Source organism: Pezoporus wallicus, unplaced genomic scaffold (genome assembly GCF_028554395.1).
Source record: "Pezoporus wallicus isolate ANWC-B61680 ecotype Strahan unplaced genomic scaffold, APGP_CSIRO_Pwel_v1 contig_8788, whole genome shotgun sequence".
NCBI classification, from domain to species: domain Eukaryota; kingdom Metazoa; phylum Chordata; class Aves; order Psittaciformes; family Psittacidae; genus Pezoporus; species Pezoporus wallicus.
Window position 1 is genome coordinate 379,958 of NW_026639196.1, and position 17,694 is coordinate 397,651.

At 63.9% G+C, this 17,694-nt stretch overlaps 1 protein-coding gene across 1 annotated transcript; it reads left to right on the plus strand.

The window, feature by feature from the left end:
• The first annotated feature begins 305 nt into the window (after nt 1-305).
• NHSL2 (NHS like 2) lies at nt 306-16,888 on the plus strand. The gene is made up of 8 exons (XM_057413840.1): nt 306-447; nt 9,687-9,839; nt 10,865-11,001; nt 11,133-11,337; nt 12,086-12,217; nt 13,275-15,464; nt 15,573-15,705; nt 16,236-16,888. The coding sequence occupies exons 1-8, from the start codon at nt 384-386 to the stop codon at nt 16,561-16,563; spliced, it is 3,342 nt and encodes a 1,113-aa protein (XP_057269823.1). The 5' UTR covers nt 306-383; the 3' UTR covers nt 16,564-16,888.
• Nucleotides 16,889-17,694: the final 806 nt, after the last annotated feature.

Here is a 17,694-nt window from a genome sequence, read left to right on the forward strand (position 1 = left end):
TCCTGCCTTTCCCAGGCCTCAGCACGCCCAGCCCCGCGCCGCCCCCGGAGCCCGCCCGGCCGCGCTGCCCCCGGCCGCCCCCCGCAGCAGCCGCCATTGGGCGCCCGTTCGGTGGCCCCGGCGCGGCGGCGGGCGGGCTCCGAGGGGGCGGGCAGGCCGGCGGCCGGTGCGGAGCGGAGCGGTGCCGAGCAGTGCGGAGCGGTGCGGGCGGGGGTGCCCTGCGCGGGGCGATGCGGCTCGGCGGGGCTCGGCCCGGCCCGGCTCGGCGGCTCCTCCCCGCACGGCGCGGCGGGCCCGGCGGCGGGGGAGGCCGGGAGCCGGCGGGGAGCGGCCCGGGGGCGGCGGCGCGGTGACCGCCTGGGCCGGGCAAGCCGCGGCGGAGGATGGGCAACGCGCAGCGGAAGGCGCCGCGCAGCCAGCGGCGGGGCAGGATGCGCTCGGCAACAGGTACCGGGGAGGGGACGGGGCGGGACCGGACCCGAGCCCCGCGCTGCTCCCCGGACCCGCGGGCGGGCTCGGGGCCGCTGCGGCAGCAGGGGAGGGGGTGCTCGGCCTCTGCCGCGGGACCTCCCGCCCATTCCCCGACCCCTCGGGGTCGCTTGGAGGACACCGGGAGAGGTCACCTCCAACGGAGGTTGGCCTCGCTGGCAGCCAAGGCGAGCAGGGGGACGCGGCAGGACTGTGCTCGGGCCTGCGGGGTGTGGAGCAGGTGGTGACCCACAGCCCAAGGTGCGGGGATCCAGCCCTGAGCAGCAGAGAGTCAGCCCCAGCAGAGGGGAGCCATCTCCAATTATGGGGAGCAGTTCCCAAGCAGTGGGAAGCCAGTTTCATCCATGGGGAGCCAGCTCCAGCTATGGGCACCCAGCCCTGAGCAGCAGGCAGCCAGCTGTAAGCATCGGGGTGCCAGCTGCAGCTGTGGGGAGCCAGCCCCAAGGTGCGGGGAGTGGGGAGGCAGCTTCATCTGTGGGGAGCCAGCCTGTGGTAGAGGGGAGCCAGCTCTGAGCAGTGAGGAGCCAGCTCCAGTGATGGGGAGCAATCTCCAGGCAGCGGGGAGCCAGCTCGTGCCGCAGGGAACCAGCTCCAGTGGTGGAGAGCCAGAGCAGGCAGTGGGGGACCAGCCCCCGGGCAGCAGGAGCCAGCCCCCGAGCAATGGGGAGCCCTCGTGGTTGCCAGCCCTAGGGCTGGGTCTTGCCTGGGCAGGGAGCCCGCACCCGCAGAGCTCCCTGCACCTCAGCTCCCTTCCCACCAGTGGTGAGGGCAGTGGGTGCCTGAGGGACTTCGTGCCACACATGGTGTGAGGAAGGCAGAAAGCCCTGTGATCTGTGGGGACAGCGGGGGGCTCACTTGGGGCCACGAGCTGGCAGCCGAGGGCTGGTGCCCTCTGGAAGTGCTGGGTGGGACAAGCAGAACCTGTTTGGTCACTGCGCTGTCCCCACCTGGCTGGCCCAGGCGGTTCAGCAGCCCTGGCCAGACACCCAGTGCTCCGGCTCTCGCCCTGACCCAGCTCAGCTCCCGGGAATGCCGGAGGAGCAGGAGGCTGGAGCCGGCCATGGCTCGAGGCCATGGCTCCTGCTGCCCTCTGCCTGGCTGCTGGCTCCAGAGCCAGGACGTGGCAGCGCAGGAGCTGCATGCAGCCCTGAGAGAGACCTGGGGAGCATCACTCAGAAGCTGCAAGAAAATGGGAACTACTTGTCACAGCCCGAGTGACTGTCACAGCTTAATAATTAGCGGGCAGAGGGGGTGGAGGTACAGCCTGTCTCTGTCTCATTCTGCAGGCGCTGTTGTTGTGATTGTTGCAGAGGGCTGGAGTGGGGCACCAGACCCCCAGGTTGTCCGGGGGATCAGGAGGGATGCTGATCTGGTGGGTGTTCAGGGATGAAGGATGCTGGTACCCAGCACATCACCCGTGTCTCACAGGGGACTGGAGGCTGGGCAGTGGCTGGATGCAGGACTCAGGCTGTGGATGCTGGCCTGCTCCTGGCCTGCCTCTCCCACCCTTGTCACGGCTTGGATCTGCTAATCGCACCTCTGCATCGTTAAAGGGGCTCATGGGAGCTGTAAGTCGCCTTCCCAGCACCTGCAGGAAGGGCTTTCAGGGGCTGCAAGGCCAGGCTTTGTGCTGGAGCCAGTTCATCTCTGTCCTTGGGTGCAGGGTGCATGTCCACCAGCCTGGGCATCTCTAGGGATCTTCCTCCTGGTGCCTGGCTCCCCTGGGAGAGACAGAGCTGCTGGGAGCAGAGAACAGGGTTTTGCACTGGACAGCCCAAACGTACCTTGGGCATGAAGCTGGGGCGGATATTTGGGTGCTCCCAGGCAGTCTGGGCTTGGGGCTGCAGGGACCTCAATGGCTTGGGCATTCCTGAGCGACTCCCTCATGGAGAGGCAGCAGCAGCAGTTCCAGGCTGGAGCTTGTCTGCCGAGGAGGGAGCTGACATTGATAAGAAGCAGCCCTGTGGTGGGTCTAGTGGCTGGTAGGACGAGGAGGGCTAGGACCTGTGGTACCAGGAGGTACCTTGGATCATCACAGGCAGGATCATTCTGCCTATGCCCAGGGCAGTGCACAGAGGGGTCTTTACACTGGTCATTGGAATCCAGCCTCCCTCATGGCCCAATGGGCTGGGAAAGGCTGCGTGATGCTGGGTCAGAACCTTAGCTCTGCCTGCTTAGCTGGTACATGTCAGCCCCACACAAGTGATGCCCGGGTTGCCAGGGGAAAAGTGAGCTCTGCTGGTATCCGTCATCCTTCACCCCTCCATCACTGGGGTCTGCAGCATACTGGGTGCCTGGCACGGGAGACACCAGCTGCCTGTGCTGCCCAGTGGCCCGAAAACCACATTCTGAAGCAAGCCATGGCTCAGGGCTGAGTCCTGGCTCCCAGGGACCTCCATCCTCCGGGAAAAGCCAGCTCAGCTTCACAGACCCCCAGGGTGCTGAGAGAGTGGTCGCCGAGGAGCCTTCTCTCAAGGCTTGTGAGTGAGCTGGAGCAAGAGGAAGCTCTGGGGGCTCCAGCAGCTTCCAGGGCAAAGGCAGGAGGATTCAGAAGGGTGCCCACTTTCCTTAGCTGATGAGTTAGTGGCAGCAGCAGGCTCCAGGCACTGGTTTCCAGGAGGATGCTAATGGCTGCTCTGACTGCTGGGGGGGATTTCAGCTCCATGACTGTTCAGCCAAGGGGAAACCCCCCAGGACCCTGTCCCCTCTCCCAGCACTGCATGTACAGGGAGCGGGATGAGCCTTGACCCAGCCATGGAGCTGGTGGCCTTTACAGGGCCACCACCGGCAGGACGGGCAGAAAGACCGACAGAGGACGGGCTGCACAAACCCACGGCCCCTGCGCACCGATCCGCCAGCCATAGTGGGGAAGGAAGAGGGGCCGGGGCTGGGACAATGGGCTGGACGCTGACTCAAACAGCCAGTTCCTGGTTGCTTCCTCTCCTGGGCTGGGCTGGAGCGGGAGCGGGCGGGAAGGAGGACGAAGCCCACAGCTCTCGGCCGGGTTTGGAAGCAGGAGCTGCTGGGGCAGGAGTGCGCCCCTTCCCACTGCACCCGCGGCCATGGCCAAGGTGGAATGGCTCCTGGCACCCTGGCACCGGGGAGGTAATGCAAGCAGCGTGGGCAGGGTGGGCAGCGGGACACCATCCTCCCCAGGAGCAGGCAGTGGGGGTCTGCAGGGCAGGAGCCAGGTTGGGGTGGGCTGTCAGGCAGAGGCCAGAGGCCATGCAGCAGCCACAGAGTCAGTGCTGCCTGTCGGCGCAGGTCCTGTCCCACCTTTCCCAGTCTGGCCTCGACCGTGGGATGTCCCCTCCCCTCTCAAGCCCTTGCTGCCATTGCCCAGCCCATTGGGGTGTCCTCGCTTTGACAAAGCAAGAGAAGCACAGGCACCCCCTGACCACTCGGCCCACCATGAGAACAGATCCTGCCCATCCATTCCCGTGGTGCTGAGCCCTGCCAGCAGCTCTTCCTTGCTGGTGGCGGCAGGATTGGGGACTGTGGGGCTGTGGGTTGACACGAGTGTCGCAGCCAGCCGGGGCTCCAGCCATGGCTGATTCCATGTCTCGGGCCCCTTTGTCCCAGGGCCTGGCCGCGTTCCCCTCTCAGGCAACTTCCTCGCATTGTCCTGGCCCTGCAGAGTGTAAAACCAGCCGGGCACAGGGGAAACAGCGCTTTCCTGGAAGCACCCCTGCCTGGAGAGGGGCTGCAGCCTCCCGGCACGGGCAGCCTGTGCCTGCGAATGCCGTGATCCCTGCCCAGGCATCCTGAGCATCCTGGCCAGGCTGGGCACGGCGCCACGGGACAGCCAGCAGGCAGGAGCCTTAGCTGCACTATGCCCAGGGTGCCCATGGCCACAGTGTGGGGCAGTGCGGTGCCCGGGGTGCTGAGGCTGGCAGATTGCCATGCTGCATTTGCTGAGGCTCTTGGGAAAGGCTCATGCCTGGTTATGGACTGGGAAACGCGTGAGAGAGAGGGCTGGAGTACAGGATGAACGCAGGCTGACAGGAGCCACAGTGGGGCTGAGAGCTGGACTCGGGGGGGGTCTGACCCTGCTGCTCATGCCTGGTGGGTCGCTGCAGGTCCCTGGGTCCCACGAGCAGGGGGGTCCCACCAGCAGCTCCCTGGGTCCCACCTGGGTCCCACCAGCAGGCTCCTGGATGACAAAGGTGGGGTGATGGGAGCACCTGAGGAGCCTAGAGCAGCACCGGGCTGCAGCTCCATCCCCGTGCACGGTGGCTCTTTTCCTCTTGGCAGGCAGCCATGTGAGTTCATCCTGGCTGCCGTGGTACCTGGACAAGCCCTGGTGCCAGCATGGCCGCGGGCACTTCCCATCCCCGCAGCACAGGCAGATGATGCTTGGGGCTCCTCCTGTGCCGCTTGCTGGCCAAGTCCTCCCCTTAGCACACGCAGCTCCCTGCCTGCCAGAACTCCCTGACAGGGTCCAACTCATGTCCCCTCTGCCCCTGCCCTACGCAAGGCATGAGGTGAAGGTGATGGATCACTTGGGATCTGGCTGGAGAAAGAGGGTTTTCATCTGTTTTACAGGATCTTGTCACAGTGCCAGGCAGGCCGAGTGCCTCAGTGCACTGTTGACTCCGGGCCCTACTGATAGGCACTGATGTTATTGACTGTCTTGCTGCCAGAGGTTTTAATAGAAGCCTCTCATGTAATCCAGCCTTCTCCCCACCAGCTGAGTGACCTTCACAGCTGCTGAACCCACCACCCCTGCCAGCAACTGCTCCAGTGCCCTTATCTCCTGGCAGTGCAAGAATCAGCCAGGAGACAGGGACAGTGAGAGGAGCCAGGAGCCTTGGGCAGACGTGGTGTAGCCAGGTGGTGATGTTCTTCAGCAGACCTGCTGGGCACCTGCACAGGAGCACCCAACCGTGCTCTGCAAGGTGACGCCAGGGTCCTGGCATGGGCACTCCCACACCCTAAAAATCCTCCAGTCCCTCTGGTCTCAACCATCAGCAGGCCAGAGGGGTGTGGGGATGGTCCTGCCTTGCTGCAGGCTCGAGGAGCGCCTGTGGGATGTGTAATGGTGGGGTGATGTGCCACAAAGGTATGGATTTGAGCCTGGTGCAGTGCATCAGCCGCTCCAGCAAGGGCTTCTCTAGGGAATAGTGAGTGCTTGAAGCAAGGGGCAGGTCTGCACCACGAGCAATGCCCCATTGCGGCCCTGGGGGCATGGGTGCTCAGTGGGGCGTCGCTTTGGGGTGTCGTTCTGGCCTGGCTGGGCATCTGTCTGGCTGTGCACACGGACATAGCTTTGTGTCCCAGTGGGGCGGCTTGGACCCGTGGGTCCGAGTGTGCTGGGGGCTGAGCGGGGGACAGGAGGCACTTCCTCGGCAGCTGCCAGCTCCCGCGGTTTGCTTTCGTTCCTTCCTGTCCGCTCTTCTCAGCGCAGCGTGCACCCTGGCTCCGGACCATGGGGAAGTCACCGGGCCGCACGCGCGGCAGCGAGCAGTCGCAGTGCTGGTGGCAGGCCGGGCGCTCGCTCGAAGCCGGCGGCACCGACAGCTTCCAGCGGGGCTCGGGCGGCTGTCGCGGTCGGGCTCGGTCTCCAGGCTCACCTTCCTCCTCCTCCGCTGTGCTGGGACCGCGCTGGCTCTCCGCTGTGCCGATACCCGTTGCCATGGCTGCTCTGCTGATGCTGCATCGCCTGCTGCCGCCGTTACATCATTCCTGTGATACCTCCGCAGCGGCAGCCCGCGGCCGCGCGGCTCCGTGCACAGCGCCGGCCCCCCCCCGCCCGCTTGCTGCGAGCCTGACACCGGAAAGTTTGGCGGCGACTTCGAGCGAGGGGCGTTGTCTCACGGGAGCTTCGGCCTGAACTGAAAGGACTCCCGATGGCGCTGTCGAATGTCTCCCTGTGGATTCGGGATGCCTGGGCAGTAGGTAAACAGGGATGCTGGCATGCAGCAGGGGCGACTCGGGGAGATGCTAGTGGAGGGCATGCGTTCTGTGCCCTCTGTCTGGGGATCCGCAGGACGCTGTTCTCCCAGGAGAGGGTGAAGCTCAGCTCCCCACAGAGCAAACTCCGCTTGGCTTCAGTCCCAGTCCTCATCCACCTGCAGTGCCCATGGCGTCCCGTGGCTGAATACTTGCTCGCTCTCTGTAAGACTTCAAGCTGTTACAGAGGGAGCAGCAGCCGCTGCTGGTGGTGCTGGCACTTGCCCCTCCCCTGGGCAGCCCAGTGGGACCATCCCAGTAGAACCTGCCATGATCCTGCCCCTGCTTCCAGCTCTGCGAGGGGACAGACCCCTGGGAGCACATGGGGAGCAGCCTCCATCGCCTGTTATTAGCACCTCTGCCCAAGCCTGTGAGGCCCAGAGCAGTGAGGGGCAGCTTCCCACCATTCGTGCCTCAGTTTCCTCCAGCAGAGAGGCTGGCCATGCTCAGGGCAGGAGTACTGGGAGCACACAGGATGGAGCCAGCACTCCAGCTCTGCTCTCCCCAGGCGCCCTTTGCCTCCAACAGGCATTTGCATGTGGTGGGGGCCCCTCGGAGGCATTTTTATGTTGAGCTTGTCACCGATAAGCTTGGCAGGAGGGTCACTGCTGAGGGCAACAGATCCTGCTCCGGCTGCACCGGCCCCATTGGCTGTGTATCCTCTTGCTGAGTGCTCCAGGCTGCTCCATCAGCCGTGGGCTGGCTGCCAGCTCTTCACCACATGCCATGCTGGGCCATGAGTGCTGCTGGGGTTGCACCAAAACCCCTCTGAGCGACACCAAACCACTGGGGTGTCACACACACCTCTGCATGCAGGGTGATGGTGCACCCCTGAGGAATAAGTTTGGGGTGCCTGGGCTGCGGAGGGATGCTTGGCTTATCCTTCCTTTCCCACCCCTTCTCCTCCTCTGCTGCTGCTTCTGCTGGGAGGACCGTAGAATCACTGACTGGTTTGGGTTGGAAGGTGCCTTACAGCTCACCCAGTTCCAAATCCCTGCCATGAGCAGGGACACCTTCCACTAGAGCAGCTTGCTCCAAGCTGAAACCAGCCCTGCCAGCCCTCAGTGGTGCCTGTGCTTCAGGACAGCACTGGCTCACTTATGTCCCCAAAGGGTTATTGTGCGCAGAGGGGGTGCAGGCCCCCGACACCCTTCCTTCCCTCTCTGTGTGTGGCCATGCTGCAGCAGGGCAGGGCAGGGCCTGGGCTTCCGCTTCACCCCAGAGCGGCCCCGGTTTCAGCACTGCGGTTTGCGCACGTGGTGGGTGCCACAGGATGGGAACCGCAGTTGCCCCAGCACAGGCTGAGCTGGCAGAGGTAAGATCCTGTGCTATGGCTCTGGTGTGGGAGGGGGGTGCAGAGGGTTGTGACCTGGAGGTGTCCCAGGGGATGCTGCGTAGCTGCTGTGAGTCTGTGGGTGAAGGGGGACACGCGAGCACCTGCCAAGGCCGAAGGACAGGTCTGTACAAGGGGGTGCAGTGAGCTGGGGTGCAGGACCCGTCCTTGGGGTGTGCCTGGAAATGGATAGGGCACCAGTGGGTCCCTCCCTTTGGCAAAGAGAGCGGCTTGTGGGGCTGGGGTCTACAGTGGGAAGATGCCCTGATGTTGGCTTCTGTCGCCAGGGATGACTGGGCACGTGGTGTGAGTCAGGACCAGGGCACAGTGTGCCTGCTAGCCCCTCTGGGCAGGCGAGAGCAGGAAAAGCCTCCTCCCTGCTTGAGGAAAGGGGCTGGCTCGCCCATGGCAGGGAAAGCTGAATCCCGGAGCACGGCGTTGCCTGTGGGCTTTGCAGCGGGCGAAGCTCAGGCTGTTCACACACACACACGCCCCGACACCTCTTGGTTGGTATGGAAACGAGTCAAATTATTGAGGGGAGGAAGAAAGAAGTAAAAAAAAGGAAAAGGATGAAGCCTGGTGTTAAGACAACGTTGTTATGGTAACAAATTATAAAAGTAACTAGGCTGGGGACGTGGCACCTCGCCTCTGGGTGCTGGGCGGTATGAAGGGTCTGCTGCTCCATCCATGCCTGAGGAAGTGTGGGGAGCACAGGCAGGACCCATGGTTGGGACCCACAGGCAGGATAGCATCTGCAGGCAGCAGGAGTGATGCTTGGGGTGCAGTGCTTGGTGACCAGCCGCTGCAGGAGTGGGGACACAGCTTGTGCCAGGGGTGCTGGCCCCATTCTGGAGCTGTTGCCCTTTTCCCAGGCCAGGGGGATCGCTGTGGCTGCCTTGGCTGGCTCTGGCATGAAGCAGGGTGCTGCAAGCTGCAGTTTGGCTCGCTGAGGACAGGCAACCTGCAGCCCTGTGGCAGAGGGGACATGCTTGTCATGATGGCAGGGAGTGCCTGGACCAATGGGAAGGGGACAGGCACGCAGGCATCCTGGGGTGTGGATTGTCGGGAAGGCTCAGGTGGATGAGGAGATGCTGGCTGCTGCATGGGAATGTCCCGGCTACCGCACAGGGAAAGGGACATCAGACCTGGGTCCTGGTGGTGACACCCAGCCCAGTGCCACAAGCCGGTGCCAGCAGCAGCCATCCCTCTGCCCACACCAGGGGCAGCTGCAGAAGTATCCTGGGGGTGAGGCCCTGGTGACCCACAAGCTGTTTAAAGCTCACAAACTGCTCCCCCAGCTCCAGCAGAAAACTGTACTGGGTGGGAATCCCACATCCACTCAGAGCAATGGTGCTGGTGCTCCAGGTCCCGTGGCAGAGCCTGTGTGCCAGAGCACCGCTGCACCAGGGTGGGTGTTTCTGAGGGCCTGGACAAGCTCCTGGCCCATCCCTGCGGAGGTTTCTGCTCCAGGAGGCCGTTGACCTCACGAGGAGCTGTACCTGGTGTGATAAAAGGCACCGAGGCCCCTTTGCTCCCTCCATTCTGGTTGCATGTTCTGCTCCTCCGGTTACTTCACCACGTGTGGCGCTTCCTGCGCCTGGAGCAGTGGGGCAGCCACCGGGCAGCAGCACTCACTTCCTTCCCCAATTACACCCTGCTCCCTTCCTGCTGGGCTCTGGCAGCCTGCGGGCACGGTGCCCACCCTGGTGTGGTGGCAGTGCCAGTGGCGGTACTGGGTCTGGTCCCAAGCAGCAGCAGTCTGCTGGGGTGGTTTTGCTGGGGTGTGACACTGCCACATCCCAGCCCCATGTTCCCAGAGGACGCTATGGTGGGATAAGCGCTGTGCAGGGTGCGGGATTGCAAAGAAGCCACCCTCCCACCTCCCCCTCACGCTGATCTCGCCCGCACGCAGCCACCTCTAACGTGGACGTGGAGACCAAGCAAGCCGCGCATGCCAAACTGCCATGGCAGCAGCCCGTGAACGTGTTCCTGGCAGCCGGGCGCCCGCCGGGCATGGAGCAGCTGCACCAGGAGGCACAGCTCAACCTGCAAAGCATGCTGCAAGGTACCGGGCCTGGGGTGGCAGAGGTGGGGGTGGCAGGGCTGGGAGCTGCCCCAGGCATGCGACCAGCATCCCAGCTGCTCCTCGGGAGCCCCATGCTGCAGTAGTTGGGTCTGGGGGAGGCATCCCGGCCTCAGCAGCCCCTCTCAGATCTCTGCTCCAAGTCACTGCAGCAAGAGGCAGAGCAGCCAGGGCCAGGAGCGTGGTTCCACCAGGAGCTGGAGGATGCGGCTCAGGCATCAATGAGATCAGCAGCCCGGCCTCCCCCCAGCCTGTAATCACATCAGCTCAGCCCCAGCAGAGCCAGTTCCCACCAAGCCACAACCAGCAACAGTAATTAGCTCAACAATTGCAGAATGGGGAGACACTGAGCTCCCTCCTGACTGCCCCTGGCTCCTGCAGGCTCTCTGTGTCCCCAGGCAGGAGCAGGGGAAGCTGCCTCCAGCCCCAGCATTCTTTCTGGGGGTCATAGAAAGAATCACACAATGAATCGCAGCCCAGTTTGGGTTAACCTTAAGGCTCATCCAGCTCCAATCCCTGCCACAGGCAGGGACCCCTTCCACTTAGAGCAGCTTGCTCCAAGCCCCTGTGTCCAACCTGGCCTTGAACACTGCCAGGGATGGGGCAGCCACAGCTTCTCTGGGCACCCTGTGCCAGCGCCTCAGCACCCTCACAGGGAAGAGCTTCTGCCTAAGAGCTCATCTCAGTCTCCCCTCGGGCAGGTTAAAGCCATTCCCTTTGGCCTGTCCCTACAGGCCCGTGTCCAAAGCCCCTCTCCAGGTTTCTTGTAGCTCCTTTAGGCACTGGAGCTGCTCTAAGGTCTCCTCAGAGCCTTCTCTTCTCCAGGCTGAACCAGCCCAAATCTCTTTCCCACCTCCCTAGCTGCATGTGGAGCAGGGACATGGAGCCAGCCCAGGGACAGAGGGCTGGGATGGACTCACATCCCTCCATGTTCCCCTGCCCTGGGAGCAAAGCTCTGCCAGCAGCCAGCAGCCGGAGCAGGGTCCCAGGCACTGCTTCCCTTTCAGAGGAGTATGAGGAGCAGTACAGCGAGAGCAGGGTCACCGGGCAGACCTTCCGCAGCGCCGGGCACTCATCCCCTGATGCTCCCCCAGAGCCATCGCCCCAACCACACCCTGCCAAGCGCCTTGAATTCGTGCTTATGGTGAGTGCCAAGGTGGCTGGGCTGGGTGTCACGGCCCTGGTGTCACCGGAGAGGGGCTGGTGTGGCAGGGCTGGGGGCACCTGTGTCCCACCCCTGTCCCTTTGACGTGTGCCATGCCTTTCTCCCCGCAGCCCCCAAGCCGGCGAGCGACCGACGAGGAGAGCACCAGCACAAGCACACTGGGTGCACGGCCACCCGACACCTGCCTGAGCCTTCCCACCAGCCCGGACAAGCAGCCTGCCTGGCCCAGGGCTTTCCCCCTGCCCACCCTGGAGGAGAAGCAGCAGCACACATCCTGCTCCGTCCAAACCAACATCGTCCCCATCAATGTCTCGGGTAGGGCAGAGCACACCGGGCAAGCCAGCAACCGGGGGGAACGTGGACAGAGCCTGGGGTGAATGGGGGGGGGGAATGGAGAGGGAGACCGCAGCACCACACTGGCATCCATCATTGCCATCTCTGCTGCCATCCACAGCTGTGTGTGCCTGACCCACCGGCCCCTTTTTCTCACCTCATTGCCCAGCCACCAGTTGTGGGGTCACCTTGTCCTCACTGTGCTCCACACAGCCAGCCTGTCTGACCTGTCTGTCTGTCTGTCCACCCATCTGTCCATCCATCTATCCTCCTAGCAGCAGGGTCCTGCCTTAACCATGCAGACATGAGTGCCAGTGCCTGAGCAAATGCACCTTCTGAAGGCCAGAGATGGCTTTCTGCACTTTCCCTCCACGATGAAGAGATGGGCTGGGACCACCAGGTCTCTCTCCCTGCCTTGCTGTTCCTCACATCCGTGTCCCCAGCACCACTGGCCCTGTTAACGCAGTAGCCCAGCAGCACAGGGTCCTCTCCAGCACAGACCAGAGCCCATAGTGCAGAGCAGGGCCAATCTCCACCACTTCCCCTGCATAACACCTCCATCTGCGGCACCTGTCCTGCCGCTGGCTGTGCCTCCATGTCCTGTGCTCCATGGTCACCCATGGTCACCACCCTTGTCCATCCCATGCTGCTGCCTGCAGTCCCATGCCAGGCTGGGGACACGCAGGGGCACAGTGCACCTCCGTGGACAGCCTGTTTGTTTTGGCTACAGGGCAGCACTTTGCTAGGCACACGAGTGCTCGTCACTCCCTGTTTAACACAGAGACCGCGATGAACCCCAAGTCCACCCTGCGGCGTAGACGGACCATTATCGGATTCCCTAACCTGTCCCTGCGAGACCAAGGTGACGGAGCTGCTGTGATGGGGGCAGAGCTGCCGTGACAGGGGCAGAGCTGCCATGACTGGGGGCAGAGCTGCCCTGGGGGCAAGCAGCCAGTCCTCAGGAATGCCCCGGCCATCGTGCTGGCACACTGAGGTGCTGCACACCAGTGACGCCGGGCTGGCCCTGGGGGTGGCGTGGCACTGGGAATGGCCCCTTCACCCCAAGTCGGGGTCCTGCACACTTACAGGGTGGGAAGGCCCCCGAGCTTCTCCTAGTGCTAGGAGTCACCTGGCCGCGGCTCCGGCAGGGCAGAGCAGGAGGCCACGGGCACACACCCTGACCAGGTGCCTGGGTCCTGGCCATGCCGAGGGTGGTCACACAACTCAGGGTGCTGCAGCACTCCTGGCATGGCCATGGAGCAGTGTTGGACCCCATGGGGACAGCAGCCAGCCCAGTTTGGGGGCATTGTTGTGGAAGGCGTAGAGAAACCAGAGCCAGCCTGTTCTTGGAGCAGGCAGGGGCAAGAGGAGAGGCCGAGGCACCCACTGCAGCATCATCACTGGGTAGGAGGAGGGTTTTCCCCATGACAGTGGTCAAACAAGGTTGTCACAGCCCCTCCCCTTGAGACCCTGAGTGTCCTGCTCCAAGCAGGGTACCCGTGTCCTCCCCTATCCAGGCCTGGGCTCTGTGAGCCACCGTGTCTGTTCCCAACCTGGGCAGCAATGCCTTGCTGTGCTCTTCTTGGTCCCAGTCTGTGTCCCCACCATGGGGCAGCACTTTGGTCACTGTGGGGCCAATGTCCCGATGGACAGAGAAGACTCCTGCCACATCTGCTAAGGTGTCCCTAGCGCATCCCAGCCATCAGATCCCAGGCTGGACGGCTAACACCAGCCAGGGACTGTCCACAGCTGGGTTATGGCCATGTCAACACAGGGGTCAGAGGGTGACCTGGCCCCTCCAGTCCCCCAGGGCGCACTTCAAGCCTGTGCAGAGATGCAGCCCCAGAGGCTGGCCGTGGGGTGGGACAAGCCCTGCTCCCTGGCACACAGTGCTGACCTGGCCGTGTCTCTCCTCGCAGGCAGCACCAACGGCCCCACATCCGTTGCTCCCGCACCCATCGCCGAGTCCGTCTCCTGCAGCTTTGTGCCCGAGGCAGCGGGGCCAGCACCACAGGACACCAGCCCCCGCCAGCCCCGCGCTGTACCGCTGAGGAAAACCTTCAGTGACCTAGGGGCACGCTGCTGCCCCATGGACCCCGTGGCCACACCCTGCGCTGGAGCCTGCAACGGCCCCCACGGACCCCCCTTCCCGCTCCCCTGGAGCTACACGGGCCCCCCAAGCCCCACCAGCGGCCAGGGCACAGGCCCGGCCTGCACCTCACCGGATGGCTCCAGCCCTTTGCCTGGCCCCGGCTCACCCGCTGCAGCTGTTGCTGCTGCCACCGCCGCCTTCTTCATTGCCTCAGAGGAGCAAACGGGCAGCACCAGGCACGGCTCCTTCTCCGGTGCGGTGCCCGAGTCCCCCTGTGGGGAGGGGCAGGGGTACGAGGGCCAAGGCTCCAGAGGGAGCACGCTGCCGGGAAGCCGAGGGGAGGCCGAGCCCACAGCAGGGCTGGCACGGCTGGAGGTGGAGCGTGCTGGGTGCAGGTTCCGCGAGCGCTCGCTGTCGGTGCCCACTGACTCGGGCTCGCTGTGCTCCGTGGACATCGCGTACACTGAGGCACGGCGGGGCAGCGCCAACTACACCCTGGGCTACCCCAGCGCCAGCTCCGAGGGCAGCACCAGCACAGACAACATCTCGCTGGGGCTGGGGTTGGGGCTGGAACAGGAGGGGCAGCGGCGCCGGCGCTCCAAGAGCATCTCCCTCAAGAAGGCCAAGAAGAAGCCCTCACCGCCAACGCGCAGCGTCTCGCTCATCAAGGAGGGCCCAGATGACGTGGAGCCCAGCCTGCTGCTGCCCAAGGACCAGCGGCCCAAGAGCCTGTGCATCCCCCCAGAGCCGCAGGGACACCGGCTAGTGCACGCCGACCCACGGGGGAGCGCAGGCAGGGAGCCCGAGGGCACGGTGGCCCCCCTCCCGTGGCATCTCGCAGACTGGAAGGCCGGTGCAGAGCCCCCTTACCGCTCCCTGTCCAGCTCCAGCACTGCCACAGGGACCACGACCGTGGAGTGTGCCAAGGCACAGGGCAGCTCCGAGTCGCTCATGTCCCCCTCTGTCTCCCGGGCTACAACACCCTCCCAGCTCTCTGCCGAGGTGGACACCAAGACCTCCTCCCCCAGCAGGCCCCCGGGGCTGATGTCTCCATCCAGTGGGTACTCCAGCCAGTCCGAGACCCCGACCCCCACCGTGCCCACCTCCGCCGTCCTCAGGCACTCCCCACGCCAGGTCCGGGTGAGGCCACTGGTGCCCGAGAGGAAGTCCTCGCTGCCCCCCACATCCCCCATGGAGAGGAGCCCCAAGGCCCGGCTATCCTTCGACCTGCCGCTCACACCCCCAGCCCACCTTGACCTCTCGGGGCTGAAGATCTCCCTGAAGGGGAAGAAGAAGGTCAGCCGGCACCACTCCGACTCCACCACGTTCGCCACCAAGCTGGCTCAGAAGAGCAGCCCCATCGCACCCATCATGCCAGTGGTGACACAGTCCGACCTGCGCTCTGTGCGCCTGCGCTCCATCAGCCGTTCTGAGCCCGAGGACAACGCCGATGGCCCCGAGCACGCGGAGGAGCCGCTGCGCGTGCCCTGCCCAGTGCCTGACAGGAAGGTGAAGCCGCCGGTGGCAGAGAAGCCACCGCTGGCCAAGCGGCCCCCCAGCATCCTGCCCAAGCCCCCAGCACTGCGGGAGGAGGGCCCCCTGTCCCCCACATCCCCGCTGGGCACCGCAGCCACCGCCACCACCAAGGGGATACCGCAGGATGGCTTCACGGCTCTGCGGAAAGGGGAGCTGAGGAGGGGCCCAGGGGAGCCCCCCACGGCCCCAGTGCCGGTGATGGGACTGAGGCGGCTCTCGCACGACAGCCTGGAGGATGAGCCGTGGCCGCCACGGAGGAAGGCTAAGGTGCCGCCTCCAGTACCCAAGAAGCCCAGCGTTCTGTACCTGCCGCTCGTGCCAGCCCTGGTGCCGGGAGCCAGTACGGGTGACCCAGCACCCACCCCCAGCCCCATCATCACGCTGGATGCTGACCCCACATGCTGCGACCCTGATGCTGAGGACCTGTCACCCCCAGGGACTCTGGGCACTGCGGCAGCCACTGATGCCCCCCCAGAGCAAGGTGAGGGTCTCTCCACTCCTGCAGTGGTTTTACTCCAGAACAGGGCAGAGCAGGGCAGGGGCTCCATTGCCGCACAGGGTGGTTCACCACCGTTTCCTCCCACCACAGACAGCTCGGCAGACCCTGGCACAGAGGAGAAGAGCTTTGCCAGTGACAAGACGGCTGAGTCCATCGCTGAGGAGGATGACGACGTGTTCATGACATCCCGTACCACGGAGGATCTCTTCACTGTGATCCACAGGTATGTGGCTCCTTCTGTGCCAGTGCCACATATCAGGTGTTCACACTTGAGGCTTCTGCTGCCTTGGGCCCCACAGAGTTCAACACCCTGAGTCTGCAGCCAGGCTGGGACCACTGGCTCCCAAGGGGGTTGGGGGGGCTCTACTGCTCCATCAGCCTTGAGGTGATTCAGGCCTTGCTGCCAGGGGAGTGTTTGCCAGCACTTTGGTGCATCCCCTGTCATGCATGGGTTATCTTCCTGCCCCAGTGGAGCCGGCAGAGCAACAGGGAAGACTGAGACTTAGGCAGAAGCTCTTCCCTGTGAGGGTGCTGAGGCGCTGGCACAGGGTGCCCAGAGAAGCTGTGGCTGCCCCATCCCTGGCAGTGTTCAAGGCTGGAGCAACCTACTTTAGTGGGAGGTGTCCCTACCCATGGCAAGGGGTTGGGATAAGCTTTAGGGTCCCTTCAACCCAAACCAGTCTCATCCCATACAGACACTGGCAGCAGCTCTCACCTGGGGCTGCTCCCACCACATATCTCTTTGGTGCCCAGGTCAAAGAGGAAGGTCCTGGGGCGGAAAGAGCCTGGTGACACCTTTGCCAGCCGGCCCAACTCCCACTTGCCCGTCACGACTTCGGGCTCCCCGACCAGCGAGTCCCCAGCAGCAGTTGCAGTGGCAGCACCAGGCAGCACCGGGAAGTCTTCCAGCAGGAACGAAGACTTTAAAGCCCTCCTGCAGAAAAAGAGCAGCAAAACCAGTGCCGGCACTCGGCCATCTGCTGCTGAACTGCTCAAGACCACAAACCCGCTGGCTCGGAGGGTCATGACGGAGTTTGCCCCCGAGCTGGACAGTGCCAGCAGCCCCAGGAGCCAGCCCTAACCATGCATGGTCCCTTCTGGCCATGGAGGGCTGGAGATGGCTGCAGAAGGAGCGTTGCTGCGGATGCGGCAGCCCAGCTGCCCACTAAGCCCCAGGTCCCACCAAGGGCTTTCTTCTGCCTTTGTTTCTTCCTTGGAGAGCTGCATTTGGAGCCCAAGTGTCTCTGACGGAGCAGGGCCAAATACAGGTGGGAAGAAGAGGCCCCACAGATGGGACCATCCTGACTGCTTGAGAGGCAGAGTGGGATGGCAGCCTTGCAGCGAAGCTAGCTTGAAACTGTGTGGTCACTTCGGCATGTGGTACTTTAAATGGCTTTTCTAATGCACAGTGGTGATGATGATGTTTTATTCTCTTTCGTTTGACACTGTACCTTGAGTTTCCCAGGCAAAGATCCCAGGTTTGAGTTCGGCTGGATACACGGAGATGTACTTTGGGAAGATGTGAGGGGGCTGGCTGGAACCAAGGTTGCTTTTGACGAGCCACTAGAGGTTCCCCCTCCTCATCCCGAGCACCCTCCCTGCCACATGGGGACACAGCACCCAGTGCCCGCAGCCAGCGTGACGACCTCAAGCCAACCCCAGCCCTTGAAAGCCCCCAAAATGCTGCATTTCAGAGCTCGGCTCTCAGTCTGAAAGCAAACCCCAGGGTCGTCTCCACCGCTAGTGCCGGGAGCCTCATCCCATCTGGTGTGCCACATGTGGAGGGAGCTCCACTGGCCTCCCTGTGCCCCACAGCCCCCTGGCACCAGCCCTGGCATCAGGTGCCTCATGCATCACACCAGAGCACAAGCACCGCCTGCAAACATCGGTCACGTCACCGCCGGAGCACAGAGGCTGCCATCAAGCCATTGGCCAGACCCATCCAGACGCCACCTCCGGTGACTCCCGGGGTCCCTCTGGGGTTACCCCCTGCAGCAGTCTCCCATGGGTAACCCTGAGGAGGGGGCACATTCTGTGTCGGCGCTGGCGGACACGGTGCCAACACCACTGAAAGGTGGTCTGCACGTCCCCGGCTGAGATCAAGCCCTTTTCCTGAGGCACAGCAGCAGGTGCAGGGTGGGATTCATCCCCCTGGACCCCTGCTGCTTCGCGCTGGCTTGGCTCCACGTGGGAGCAGAGGCCGCGGTAATGG

Coding starts and splice junctions, on each gene's coding strand:
- NHSL2 (XM_057413840.1), top strand. CDS start 384: ATGGGCAACGCGCAGCGGAAGGCGCCGCGCAGCCAGCGGCGGGGCAGG. Junction 11,338..12,085: donor CGTCCCCATCAATGTCTCGG/GTAGGGCAGAGC, acceptor TTTTGGCTACAG/GGCAGCACTTTGCTAGGCAC. Junction 15,465..15,572: donor TGATGCCCCCCCAGAGCAAG/GTGAGGGTCTCT, acceptor CTCCCACCACAG/ACAGCTCGGCAGACCCTGGC.